The sequence below is a fragment of the Amphiprion ocellaris genome, chromosome 13 (genome assembly GCF_022539595.1).
Source record: "Amphiprion ocellaris isolate individual 3 ecotype Okinawa chromosome 13, ASM2253959v1, whole genome shotgun sequence".
Taxonomy (NCBI): domain Eukaryota; kingdom Metazoa; phylum Chordata; class Actinopteri; family Pomacentridae; genus Amphiprion; species Amphiprion ocellaris.
The window spans coordinates 29,970,620-29,985,781 of NC_072778.1; the positions used below are offsets into that span (position 1 = coordinate 29,970,620).

General features: G+C 39.6%; 1 protein-coding gene across 3 annotated transcripts in view; it reads left to right on the forward strand.

Moving 5' to 3' along the window:
- Nucleotides 1-15,162, forward strand: part of aff2 (AF4/FMR2 family, member 2) — a 221,450-nt gene that overhangs the window by 51,317 nt on the left and 154,971 nt on the right. For all 3 annotated transcript variants that reach the window (XM_055016689.1, XM_055016690.1, XM_055016691.1), the window contains exon 2: nucleotides 7,051-7,171. In XM_055016689.1, the coding sequence (XP_054872664.1) occupies nucleotides 7,051-7,171 (121 nt within the window). The remainder of the gene's footprint in view (nucleotides 1-7,050; nucleotides 7,172-15,162) is intronic.

Below are 15,162 nucleotides of genomic sequence, written 5' to 3' on the forward strand. Positions count from 1 at the left end.
TTGGCCTTGGAATGTCTTTTCATCCTTTAGGAGGAACTGAAAAGTGTTGCTGGGCATAGAGACATCTGGAATACCCTGTTGGCTTACTGCCACCATGACCCAATGCAAGAAAAGAAGAAAAAATGGATGACTGGATGGAACTTTACAGTTAACTCATTGTATATTTGCTTGCCAAACTTTGATTGGGATTCTGTAGCAAAATCTTTATAGGCAAAACTCGCCACTCAGCAGGCAACTTGGTTTTCCACTAGGGCAGTTTTTGGGCTAACAAGTCCAGGTCTGAATGAAAGTTGACACAATACAGAAAGGCCCATGAGAGGATGTACTTCCTGTGTCAACTCAGGACGTTGAACCTACCATAGAAACTGTTGGTCCATTGTCAGCTGCAATAATTAAGTCAGTTCTCTGCAGTTCAGCTACTGTCTGGTTAGGATCGGTCACCAAAAAGGACAGTGTTGGCTGAGTCTTCATATAATTGGCCAATAAAGCTGATTCTGATCATCAAGTTATACTTCTACTACACATGAGCCCAGTTTCCCAACACGACACTTGTGTCAATGCTACAATACAGTTGGCTGGATGTTTCCTGGTTTGGCTTTTTGTGGCAAGAATGAATATGTGTTATTTGATTAGCATTTTTGGCATCATGGAATTCTCAAAGTGGTTTCTTTAGGTGGTAAGTCTCTATTACTCCACCACAACAAACCAAATACTGGCACCACTGGCTATATGTTTTGAAAGAAAGGGACATGGAGAGGTTGTAACACCAATGGTAGATGCCACTGAATTGTACATCCTGGTCCCAAACTGACTGGAGATCATTTCTGTTAAAGACTCGTGCTGTGAAGAGATTGATTTTGAATGTTGAAGTTAAATCAACAACACTAAAAATGCCACATATGAGCATGGTTGGGGTGGTGGAATAAGTTTCAGCAAACTGCCAAGAATTGGTGAAGGAGTGTCAAGTACAAATGCAGCTTATCAGTGTCAGCTGGTGCACACAGTTAGTGAGTCAATGATGGTGACACATGAATGAAGCAGCTGATGCCGATCAGCCGATACAAGTGCAGCTTCAGTGTTCTGCTGAGCTAACTGTATGCTACGTCATGTTTTCATTTGTTTACAGTGTCAGTAAATCTCTGTTGTACATGAGCCACAAGATTGCCTGTCATGCATGACCCTCATGTAAATTAGTAGAGCTGCTGTATGCTGTCAGCCAATCAGTGTCCAGTATTGTAGATATTCTGCTTCACATCTATCCAATAATGGACAAACTACACTCTGTATCTGACAAAGCACTATTCTGACTGCAAAACTATGAATAAATGATGCATTCACTCCAGTTTAAGTCAATGCATTTCATCTCATGGGGAAGGATATAATTCAAACTATAACAGTAAAATGCCACAGCAACATCTGACGGAAGCAAAAAGCTGATCGCAAACGACCAAAATGTACAGAAAGCCTTCCTGAGAATGTTATGATGGCTTCAAATGAGTTAGAATACATTTCCAAATGGTTGCCTTGAACTGCTCTGACAGCTATTCCCATAAGACACAAATGCAGCATGAGTCCGCAAAGTCAGGCTCCAGTTGATTTTCAATGAAGCAGCTCCAGAAACTCTCTTGATGACATACGCAGGCCGGAGCCTTTCTTCCCACTGACGACAGAACACAGAAACGTCAGTTCATGTTCGGCTCAAACCACTGACCGGTTTCAACATCTGGCTGCTGTGCGGCGTGTTGGAAACGGTACTGGGTTTTTACTGGCCTTAAATGTAAGGGTTCCAGTTAATATAATGTGAACAAATATAATAAATAAAGCCAAACGCTGGAGTTGAAGCACAGTTCCATTCGCATTTTTGCCGTCTGAACATATAAATTGTGGTGTAATCTGTCAGCTTCAGTTTCTATCTAATGTACCCTTTTTTCTGTGATGACCCCTGTGATACAAATTGCTCATCAAGGAATTTGCATTTCCACCCAGAAGTTGCAGGTTCAGTGCCTTGTTAAAAGGCACTATGGTAAATTGCTGCGGAAGTCACAGATTGGTATTGAAAATCTGTGCAGTGAAAGTAAATGAGAGGGTGATGAGACTCGGTTAGAGACATTGGACTGTGTATGTGTGCATTTAGTTATCAGGGGAGCACAGCATAGCTCTACTGAGATTAAATTCCCAGAGCTTACTCTGACTATCAGCATTACTTCAGGACACACACACAAAGAAAAGCGGAGTGGTAGGAAAGAAAGCTGCCGCCGCTACATTTTCATTCACAGAAAATATCAACATCGACAGTTTGCACACTGCTGATATCACCACTGCTATTAATCCCCACCAATCCAATCCATCTGTGTGTCCATCATCTATATGTCTTCCATTCCTTTTTTTCCTTCTTCATTTCATTCTTTGAAATATTTTACTGTTATCTATGACCAGTGCAGACAATATTTACAACAGGACGCTGTCACCTCTGTGATTCAATCAAAGAACGAATATAAATACAGAAATCAAAATATTTATAGTTCAAACCTGAGCGGAAATTCAAATTTTAGGGTTGCTCTCCAGGTAGCTGCATAAAGCTCTTTCCCGTAGATTTGTTGTGTTTTTCGCTTGTTGGTTGTAGCATTAACTTGCTACTTAAGTTAGCCTTGAACATGAACACTCAACTTGCTTTTAAGGAGACAACCATAAATTACATGTTTAACAAAAGGAAATGGTGTTCTGTGCTTAAATGTGCTGGGTTCCTCTAGAGCCATGTTTCTGTATAGATATTGAGCTAATTTTAAAATGTTGCAAAAAACAATACAAAAAAAAGCTATCAAGCAATGGCAATGCGAATTAGGCTTGTTTCTATTACCTGCTTTGACGTGAGTAAAGTATGCTGTGTAGTGTCATCAGAACGTGGCACTATTGGCTACGTTTTCAGCTGCCAATCACATATGTCATTCATGATAACGTACCTGCTTTTTGTAGTATCAAATTACACATGTAAAAACAGTTAACACTGAGTGTAGCAAGGTGAATACTCAATATGACAAAATTTATATTTTTGAAAAAATCATTAGAGGTATACTTGAAGAAAATGGTGGATTATGACCGATACTGTAACCAGTCACAAGGGGGCGATAAAGATAACTGGCTTCACTTTTCGGGGTCTTCCATATCATCCAATTTTCCATATAGTCTATGCTTCTGTCATGTTGTTGAACAGCTTTGTTACAAGGGCTGAAGGATTTGGGTAAAACTTGTACAAAACTGCGATTTTTCTGAAAAAAAAATGCGATTTGATTTGTGATATAATTTTTAAAGTCAGGTTTCAGTTTAATATTCCCTGTGTAATAGATTTAAAACATGCAATGGAGCATTAGCATGCAAGATACCATCATATATATGTATATATATATATATATATATATATATACACACACACGCACACACACACACACACACACATCATTTTATTCACCTTAACACAACTCTGACTTTGAATTAACAGTTTTGCACACCGCCAGAGTGACCTTGTGCAGCAATTCTCTTTCCTACAAGTTTCTTCCTGACCTGGCTGACCACATGCGCTGCAGTTCAAAAACCTGCAAATAAAAAAATAAGCCCGGTTCAGTGACAAAACCCTCACCCACGTGTGACAGGTTGAGTGCCATTTCCTGCTCCTGGTGCATGCTGGGAAATAAACCCTGGATGTGTTAATTACCTCGTCTGACCTGATTCCCTTCATGTGAATGTCTAGCATGCGACAGACGGCGACGGAGACAGTGATCTGTCACATGGGGCTGCAGTGCTGTGTATATGTGTGTGTGCATGTTGTATACATGTGTGTGTTTGTCTTGCTGACAGCTCTGTCAGTTATCTTCCTACACTGACAGACAATGCACATGTCAGCCGGCAGTCCCAGCGCATGCAATGATCACATCTACGTACGCTGCTGTAATCTACACGCACGTACACAGAAACACCTCACCTGTCAATCCTTCTGCCTGGAATTCCCACTGCTCCTCCTCACTTTTTGCTCCTCCCTTCCCCATATTTTACCTTCCTCTCCCCCATCCCTCCACTCTGTCTTTCATCATTCTGTGATTTTTCTTCCCTTTTAAAGAAACTGCCTATTGCCCTGAAACTGGGTCTTTTTTCCTCCCTTGGGTCTCTGATTTTTTTTCTTTCTTGCCTCTCCGCTCTTTCTCCCTCCCACTCACATCTTGCTGATAGATTAAATGTTGAAGGCAAGGTCTGGTGGAGAAGAAGTCTCTTTTAATTGTGTTGATGGCTAATTAGCCGGCCTGTCTCATCTCTCAGCAGTGGAAGCGGTTAAAGCAGGATGGCCTTTCCTGGGTCAGCAGGCCACAGCCTCGTGCGCAACATGCAATCGCTCTCACGTTACTTTGTGCTGCTGAATTTGGCTGCCAGCTTGTAGATTTCTCAGTGGAGGCTGGTGACTGAAAAAGTTTAGGAGGGCAAGTTGAATCTGTAACTGTGCAATAAAAGGGTTTTTTTAGCTAAAAATACACAGTTATGTAAGTAAAATATTCCAAAAGCCTGGGGTTCACCAGCTTCTGTGCTTCCCAAAGATTGGACTCCCTCGCTTCTAGTCATCATATCATTGTTTACTGTCAGCTGTGTCGTATTTTAAAGGTTTTAATATTTGAAATCAAGCAATAGTGAACTACTAGCAGTAATGTAGGAAGGTTAGAAGACTAAAAGCATGGTTTATTGGGATGTGGAACCACCTAAATGCATGTGTCCTTTCAAGTGGCTCAGTGGACATCATGTCATAAACACTGCCTGGATGAGGAGTTCAGGTCCCACTGGGTCCACCTATGTTAAAAATGAATGCACTCATGAATAAAGCTACCCAGCTAATGGCATGTGTTACATCATATTACCATTACTAAAAATAGAAAATTATGAAGAGGTTTTTGAGCTCTGACTGCTCATGTAGTAGAAGCTGACTATTTAATCCTTGTGCTTGGGTAATTTATGTGTGGGCGTGTGATGATACTTGATTGTTTCATTTATTTAATTTCATTGTTTATTGGAGGACATGTTTCAATCTCTGTCACCCCTAAAGCCGTTCACAAATACAACACAGGCTGTACAAAGGAATAGTTAGATATTCTTGGCTCCAACTCGATGCTTTCAGAGAGAATACTTACAGAAAGTACAATACAATACTTTCAGAAAGAAATCAGATAAGGATTTCTTTCAGAAACTATTGAGCTGGAGCCAGCTGGTGATAATGAGATTAGCTGTGCAAAACGATTGGAAGGAGGGGGACACATTTGGCTGGAGCTCAGTGTAAAGTTCAAAAATGCACATACAAGCACCTCTATTATTTATTTGTTTAATCCGTCCACTATGTACAACTAATTGGATGTGTTTTAGGGTGTATTGTATGTACAATTAACCCAAAGTTATTCATACATGTGCCAAACTTTGTTTAATAGAAACACGTTGACTATCTTTAAATATCTCAAAACATTCTCACTACAATCCCATTCATACTTCTTGAAATTTTTGCGGATGTTTGAGAAAACGCAGTTTATATTTCATTCCAAGCAGTCGTGGTAATTTCTACCGCTCTCTACCCACTCAGAGATGCACTAGAGACTGAGAACAGCTGATGCAGTAGTTCTCTGTCCAGTTACTAGTCAGTCTCAAGTAATGGCCACAACCAAACGGCTTAGTGAGCTGCTGTTGAGGTCCATCAATGAGAGAGCTGCACATTGTGGATGCTAAACTCGTATTCAAGTGTTTTTAAGTGTCAGTAGCCATAGTGCAAAGCAGAATAAAAAGAACAAAGAGTTCCACACTGTGATTTGACAAATTTGGCATATGGTGATTGTTTTTTCAGCTTAAGTGTACATGCAGCAACTAAAAGTCCAGTACAGTGATGTACTGAGTGAATAAGCAAACTTATTATATTGAAAAAAGATAGTCCACAGCTTCCCTTAAAGCCGCATATTGTCATGTTCATTGTTCTTGTTCATAGGTCAAGTTGTTGGTAGGTATACCTTTAAGTTTAAACAAAGTCAAGCTAGCAGCGTGTGGATCTCCCGTTCCTCCATATTTCAATGATTCATCAAATATTTTGCAGCAAATAGGAAGAGTAACTTAAAATTAGACAATTTTGCTGAACTGTTCCTCATGAATTTTCAAGCGTATTGACCTTGGCTGACCAGAATACGTGTTCTCCTTATGAATCAAACTGTTTCCTGCATAGACTTTGCACAAACCACACCACCAAAGTCAAGTCCGATAGCTCAGACAAAGTTCCGATGACATACATTTACATGTCAGTGATAGTATGAGACAAGTATTTTATGGGAGTTTGAAGATCAAACAGCCTGTGCAAATCAAAGTCAAGATTACTGGAATTCATTCAGAAGTCCAGAGTAAAAATAACCACTTAAACCCAGTGAGCTGATTTAAAGAGACAGAAAACATTCTTCATCTTTGAAACGCTCTGTACCAACACTTATGACACAGTTTATGTATTTAAATAGGACAGGATCATCAGGATATTACTTTTAGAGGAAGACAGCAGGCCTATGTTGGAAGTGAGGTAAATAGCAAACTGCATTGTCTCCAGAGATCCCGGTGTAATAAATTCTCCATCTGAAAATATCACCGGTAATCTTAAACAAACCATTTACCTGCATTAAGTTTTGCCAAGTAAAGCTGGATATTTTTACCTCCAGCTCTCATCTCTGTGTTGAATTCTTCTTTGCAGGAACCTCTGCTTCTTGCTGTCACTTCGCTGTCACTCATGCCAGGATTTAGTTTTTCTCTCATTTTTCTCTTTCCTTCTTGTTTATGAGGAATTTGAGTGATTTTCAGATGGCGCAATGGCATGATTTACCCTGTTATTTTCCTTTACCAGCCACCCGACTAATGACACTGCAGGAGAAGGAATTTTCAGCCAATGTTCCTTGCAGTTCCAAAAATGACTTGTTAGCAATACTCATTAAAAACCGCTGGGTTTCATCGGTGGCAGCCTCAGTCGTGGATGCTAACGAGCTTTTCTCTGTGTCTTTTCAGTCATCTGGAGTCAGAGCGCAGCGTCCTGAAGAGGAGGGAGTGGGAGAGGAGGAATCAGGAGGTCCAACAGGATGAAGACCTGTTCTCTACTGGATTCAACCTGTTTGGAGAACCCTACAAAGTAAGAGCACTTCGATAATTCAATAATTTATCGTGTTTAAAATGATTGCTTACTTTATCACTCGCTTGTCACTGTGTTTTGTCATGTCTGAGTGCTTCAAATAATGATTTTTTATTAACATTTTTACTGTTCTGTGTGGGCATAACAAAAAATTAAGTGAGAAACAATGGTCACTAGAATTGGATGACATCTGGGCTTCAAAATTTTTGAAAAATTAACCTTGTCTTTACAATTTTCTGCTTCATATTCATCAATAATAGGTAATAAACTATCAAAGGCTTGATTGGCTCAGCTTACACAGCAATGGTACCATTTTTATTCCATGTTTTATTTGTTAACCCTACTCTAATCACAGTAACAGGGTTGGTAATCCATGCTAATGTGATCTTTTTCTCAGCAGTAGAAGCTAGATATTTATCTAGCTGTTACTGCTGACCAAGAGGACAAATTGACTGATGGAAAACAGTGAAGAAAAAGTCGGCAGGACAGGAGAAAAATGTCATTTTAGACTTATTTGGTATTTTAAAAAATATTTTCAAACATTCTTTTCTCGTAGTTTTTTTTCTTTTTCTTTTTAGATTTGGTCTCAGGACAAGTACATTTCCACAACAACTGCATGTTTAAGTATTTTGTACATGGATTATTTACAGTTTGATGGGTGGGACGTAAAATGTCCTCCAATTCTAGAGTGACTCACTAGACATCAGTTAGCATGTGTTGGTAAGTTAGACATGTTTTGTTTTCAGAGAGCGATGCTAAGTATCTGTAAATGTTAGCTATGATATTCGTGTTTTAGCTCCAGCTCTGCATCTAACAGTGCATTCTGATGAAGAAAATAGCATGTCCCTTTGCTACAGACACCCACGACCCTTAGTGTCTCTCTTTATTCCATTACCTTTGTCATTGATAACTCCCTTACCATTTGTTGTCTGCCTGTCCAATTGATTCAGTCACCTTTTGGTATTGATTAGCAACTATATGCAAACCAACCACTATTCCCTTCTATATTTACCTACTGTCCCTTCCCAACTGTCCGACCAGCTGTATAAAATGTTTAACTCTGTAAATGTTCTGGGTCAGCTTACCTTCACAGACTCACGCTCTGTGTTGGTAAGCCCATCGTATAGCGGACTTTGGGTAAATTTTCTTCAACAATTCTCAACCAAAGTCCCTTCCATACATTAACCTGTCTATATTAACCTGACGACATCTAAATATTGTTCATATTTCCATTTTTTTCCCATAAAAATCAGACTATGTTGAAGCATTGATTTACAGATAGGCAAGCACAAGTGATTTACTTCACATTGTGAGAAGTGATTTAGGGAAGGCTTTTTCCATGTTTCAGCATCAACACTGGTCCAAAAGCATTACAGGGAGCACAAAAGACGCAATTTATTTGTCAACATTACACAAAAAGAGTCCTAGAGTCTCTACTGCAGCTTAATTTGCATCGTATCTCCCTCTCTCTCTGCCTGGACAGGTTAATAAGACTAAAAAATAATGAATGTAATCCCGGTTTTAAATCAACTTTAAGCTAAAGTTTAGTTTGTTGCTTCCAGTTGTTTGTAGGAGTCTTTCCTCTGAATATACTGAACACTTGCAACATCAGACAGCGGCAGGACCCATGTGAGCACATTTATGCATGAGGAACAACAGCAGTAATGTCATTAATAACTTTAAAATGATAAATTATCCCTCATATGGAGACAGAACGGATCAGGATGCAACAGCAAGTCACTGTGTACTTTTTAAAAAATGACTCATCACAGCATCGTGATATTGGTATTTTACTGTTGGCAAAGTCGTAGTTAGATTATTATCACACAGAATTTTCACTTGCGAGTAAAGCAGGCTATTGGTTATTTGGACAATTTAATAAGCTGCTATTGGTTTGCTGTTGGAGCATTATTATGTGTCATACATCACTTAATGTACTGTCCTATGACAAATATCAAATATGGTTTATTTCTGAATGAAGCCATGGGGAACATTAACATAAATCTATGTCTGAATGACATTCAGATTGATGAAGCCATCAGTGTTGAAAATCACGTCTGAAATGCGCTTAGTTTCATAAAGAAGGTGAATTATCCACCCAAGAATACATTTATTTAATACTTTAAATCTTATTCAATAATCTATTTCACAAATGTAAATTAAAAGGCAGCTTCTTATCAGTTTAAATCTAAGGACTGAAGCTAACGCAGGCCTCTATGCTAACGTCAGTGAGCTGCACACGCTGATCTTTACAACCCGACAGAGCTGTGATTCTTTCTCTGCAGAGTGCTCTCTCAGTGCTGTTGAGGCGACAGTTTTATATTTCGCTGTTAAGTTTTGATTGATCTCTGCAGGAGGAGAAGTGGACATACCTGACACGGGAATTTCATTTGGGGAAATGGAGTGAATTTACAACATCTTAATCAGTGAGGAAGTGCCACTCTCCTACAAAGCAGCCCCCGTGTTGTGATTTAGGCTCGTATGAAACAATTTTGCCGCGTGCGAGCAATCAATTGAGAGGAATTGTTATGGCTAACCAACAATTATCCAAACATTTTTCATCCCATTTACTGCTGTTTTTGTGGGTGACAAAGCTGATGATGTAAACATTTCCTCTTCGTGCTCTTTCCCCTCGAGGCCAAACGTGTTATGTCCTCAGGCATAAGGTTCTGTTCTGCTCTGCTTGGAGGTGCTTTAGATGCCATCCTTTTGTCTCTTCTTTTAGCAGAAAGTGAACTAGCCACGCATGAAGCCCATGGCCACTCTCCTGCCCCTGTGTATAAAATTGATTTTGGTTTGTTAACTCTCATTTGCTACCGCCAGGCACTTCAACACTTGGTTATGCTGCCAAGTGTATCGACCTTGAGACAGACTGGCTTTGAATCTTGACAGAATGTGTTTAACTGCTGCTGTGTCTGAACGCAGAGGACACGAGGGGATTCTCCCGAAGATGCCGCTCGCTGGTTCGGGGGGCAGCGGAAGCAAATGAGAGGTTGTTCTGATAATGAATCCAATCCGGGGTGCCTCCACACTCCAACTAATTGTTTCCAGCTAATTAATGGTGCTGAGGTGAGGTCAAGATGTGTGTGAGAGGAGAGAGCCTGAATCACTGTGGCCTGGCCTCTGTGTGGAGGTGAGATTTCAGACGTTACGGGAATCATCCATGTTCCAATTTTAAAAATACAGCGATATGATAGAAATAAGAAAAATGGTTGCTTTTTCTGGCCTTGTACTGGAAGAGCGAGCAGAGCCTGGTCTTATTCCCAGCTGGTCACATACAGACGCTTTGTCATGACCCCTTGGCGCCACATTTTAATGCACTTGGTACCTTGTAGCGGCATTTTCCAACATGCCGGCTGATGCAATTGACCTATAGAATTCTTACAATGTCAGAAATAGGCACCAGGAAGCCGTAACCAAATGTTCTCTGCTGGTGCCGTCACCGTTGTGCAATGAGCAGTTTCTCTTGTCATATTCTAACCCTACCAAGATCTTTGTGTAAACCGAAACCAAGGAGATTTGGTGCCTAAACTCAACTAAACGGCGAGTAAAAATGAACATTTTGTCAAACAATAAATGGAAAGTGAGGCTTAAAACTCCTGTGACTTACTTATCATTAGGTTAGGGGTAAGGTTAGGTCACTAAAACCCCTGTTAAAGCTACCATGAGGAGTTTTCAAGAATAATAACGCTATGAAGCAGTGTTTTATGAATGGGTCATCACTTTGTACCATTAGGAAGTGGTGTGAAAAAATGAAAAAAAATCTGCTTAATGTTCATTTGGTCACAAAGATACACAGGTGTTTTGATGATGAACACTAAATGTCAATTTTACTTTTGTTTGTACATTAAAGCGCCATAGAACACCTTTAAGATTGAGGAAAATTCCTGTTTGCAGTCAATTAAAGGGCAATTATTACCTGCAAGTTTGTGATGAGATGCACTTTTCTGTTTCTTGTATGACAGTTTATCAACCTGGCAACGTAGAAAGCACAAAACTTCTTACATTGAGTTTGACCTTTGGCTTTGGAGATGAATTCAGAGATGAGCAATTGTTTGTTATGGAGGCAGTTCCTCTGTAATGTGCTGCTGAACTGAGGTTTTCAGTGTCTCATTAATTACAGTCATTAGCTTAACAGGGAGACTGTAATTGAAGGTAAAATAATTCAGATAAAAGGGGTTGGGTCACTGCTTCATTTATAGAGGACAACATGTTTACTAGTTTAACAGTCCAGCTTCTGCCCAACTAATCTTTTTCCCTCCGTGCTCTTCCCCACTTTAACTCTCGCTGCTGCTAAACTTGAAAAACAGCTTTGGCACACCTTGCTGCTTTCTTCTGCTGATTTATTTGCCATGCGAACAATTTCGATTTTTTTTCATACCTGCTTTACTTCATACAACTCAGCGCCTTTAGCACTGCCTTTACAACCTCGCTGCACTTTCTCTGCACTGAACTGCTCCTTGTAATTATCACATATAGAATTTATAGAGCTTTAATCGTTTCTAGTCTTTCATTTTTCGTGTGTCCATCACTTCCTGCCTCTGTCTTTCTCCCTCCCTCTCTCCAGTATTCATTCTCTCTGTCAGCTATTAGCTAATCCCTCTTCTAATCCTGTTAAAGAGCGTTATGCTGTTAGCAGCTACTTGGGATGATCTATTCACACACACACACACACACACACACACACACACACACACACACACATAGGTATTCATCCTCTCCTTCTCCTCTGTTTTCCATTTTGCCTCTCTGTAAATGTGTTTTCTGTTCCTCTTCAGCCACCAGATCTTTTATTCATGAGCCCGAGATGGAGAAGAGATGGGCTAATTTATTCACAGCTAACTTTGGCTCGCCACGGTGTGTAGTGTTTGTGTGTGCGTGTGTGCGAGGGTGTACACGCAGAAATTACATCTGTTAAGATTATTTGAATGCAATTCTGTCCTTTCTTGTAGGAATCTTTTGTAAATAAGGCTTGATTCTTTGCCCTGTTTCATTTTTTGGTATTTTCATGCCTCTCCGGCTTTATTAGAGTATAAAAAAAATGAAGGATACAGTGAAGTAGCTTCCAGTCAGGTTTGAGTTGAAGTTTTTGTGCTGCACAGAATCCTAAGGATTAGTCATTGTAAACTCAGGACTACTACTACCAGAGTAAACCTATGATTTGTAGCCATTGCAGAGATGTAAACTGAGGTCAGATGTGTACCATGTTTTGTGAAACACAGACTTTTCGGGATTGAAGTTAAAAAGCTCCTATTTGAAGCTCATCTGACTATTGATTGTGGAGTAAATGAGAGAATGCACGAGGCAAAAGCAGAAGTTATGTCACTACTAGACTGATCTAATTGGGAGAGGAGGCGCTGCTGCATAAATCAGTTGATTTCCTAAAGGAATTCCAGCCTGATGCGAGTATCTTCAGAGCTGAGGTGATTACCCAGTTAATCAGAAACTATTCTGACACACGAATAACGGTTTGAAACCTGTTACAACAAATAAAGGCCAAGAATTGCTGCTTATGGCTTCTGAAACACAATGGTTTGCTGATTTTTATAATTATATATGATTGTAAATTACACCTCTTGCGTTCTTTTGGATTGTTTGTTAAACAAAAGACAAAAATATCATTCTCGCCTCTGAAAAAATGGGATGGCCAGTTTTTGGGACAACTGGTAGCAAAGGCAGGATTGGTCAACAGTTGATGGACTGTTCCACCACTTTGGTTTTATCTGAAATATCTCAACAACTGTTTAGTCAGTGATGGAAAGTCTAATCTTAAGATATTTACTCAAGCACTGTACTTGTACTCATAATTTCAGTATTTCAGTTTTATGGTACTTTATACTTCCACTTGATTTCAGAGGGAAATATTTTACTTTCTGCTCGTCTACATTTATCTGACAGCCTTAGTTACTTTTGAGATGAAGATTTTACACAATACATAAAACCCCTGTTCAGATTAAACCAATGGTTTCCACCCTTTTTTAGCTTCTTACTAAACCAAAGTGGAGTCTGGCTCAGATTTCAGATGTCTATGAATGGTTAACATCTCAACCAAATATTGACTTTTCCATCTAAACTTCCCACATGGTTTCATTTCATTAAATGTTCAAATGATCCAATATCTCAGCAAAGATTATAGAGAATGCCCCTGAACTGTAAACAGATTTGTGTTTTTTCTTCTTTCCTCTTTCATTCATCGTGTTCGGAGCCCCCAGATTTAACTGCTGTCCCTGTATATAAAACTATTTATAAAGTAGTTCAAACTCGATCCACCTGTAGCAGCTACAGCAGCAACCTGCTGCTGACACAGTAATAAATGAGTAATTTAGCAACATTTTGCTGCTAATGCTCATGTACTTTCTCTCTTGTAAGGCTTTTCACATAGGACTTAAACTTATAATGGAGTATTTTTATATTACAGGTTTCTTAATAAGCTAGAAAATGTATCACAAGTGTCAAGGCTGAGTATTTCCACCTTGAAACTGCAGTGTACCGATGACAAAAACACAGATTCAATCCTGTCAACTTGCAGGGTTTCTGTATCATTCTTCTTCTTCAGAATCAGTTTCCAGATTGAACATGTTCGGCCGAATTACTCCAGTTTTACAACTTGCCACTGTGTTGTGAAGAGTGATTTTATATTGTTTGAGCAGAATCGTAGGAGAGCTGGTGTGCTCAAGCTGCAGGAAGTTGGAGGTATTGGTGGAGAGAGAGGCGGTGACTTCATAGATCTGCGTATTTTAAAGGAGGCAAGTTCCATCAAAATTTTAAGGCAGGAAGGGATTATTTTAATAGAACTTCTAAACGTGTTTTTATGAGTTTAATCAATGAAGTAAAGGATCTGAATACTTCCTCCACCATTGTGTTTGATGTATTGCCATGAAAGTTTGTACAGATGGTACCCAAAGAGAAATCCTAATGACCTTTTTCCCAGAGCGCCATCATTAGGTCAAAATTTTAAATGTGTCTATGACTTTGGTTTATGGACGAATACCTAAATACTAATCGGTTAGTGCTAATTACTCCACCAAGGAGGCGGAGCCTCAGCAGAGTTATGTGACGATCAGTGTTGGTCTGTCTGTCTGTCTGTCAGCAACATTACTCAAAAATGGACAAATGGATTTGGATGGAATTTTCTGGGAAGGTCAGAAATGACACAAGGACCAGCTGATTAGATTTTGGCAGTGATGCGGCTTATAATCTGGATCCACGGATTTGTTAAAGATTAATGTATTGGGAGATAGCAACACGGCGTCACTGTAACTATGACAACAAGTGATTGCGATCCTGCTACAAATCGAGCACAGCGGGCTTATCGTGACTTATCGATTGGAAATGATACAAGGAGCAGTCGATTAAACTGTGGAGGTGTTTCTGAGTCCCATAAACTCTCACTGGCCACTACATATTTAGGTCACAGGATTCGGTATCCGTACATAACGTACACATGTATAACACACACCTGTGCTCACCGCAAGGTCAGTGTCACTCAGTGTTTGTGGGTACATCTATATCAATGGCCACATTCTATTGTGCCGTGATTTCTGCCACAATTTTTATCAAGATTTCAGCCGTCGGAAATGATACGACAGTTGAGCAGCCTTGGCGGAGTACTGCGCTCTCTGAGTGTTTTTCTTGTTAGCGATGTTAACATGCTAACAAAGTAAACGAGGATGTTAAACATTATACCCGCTAAATACACCTACTAGGATTTTCATTGCATCCTGATATTAGCATTTAGGTCAAATCACCACTTTCCTTACTCAGCTGGTAGCATCACTGTATACTCAGCTTCTCTGATTTATTTTGTTGATTAATCAGCTAATTGAGAAATAATGGGCACATCATGTTCAAGATTAACAGTGGTTCACTGTTTCTGACGGTTGTGTGACTTGCTGGAAACCAAAACATCCGTTTCAGTTGTCAAACTAATCTGATTATGAATAAAGGCCACCACAATATAGCAATTATCATCAAATGGTGCTTACATGGCC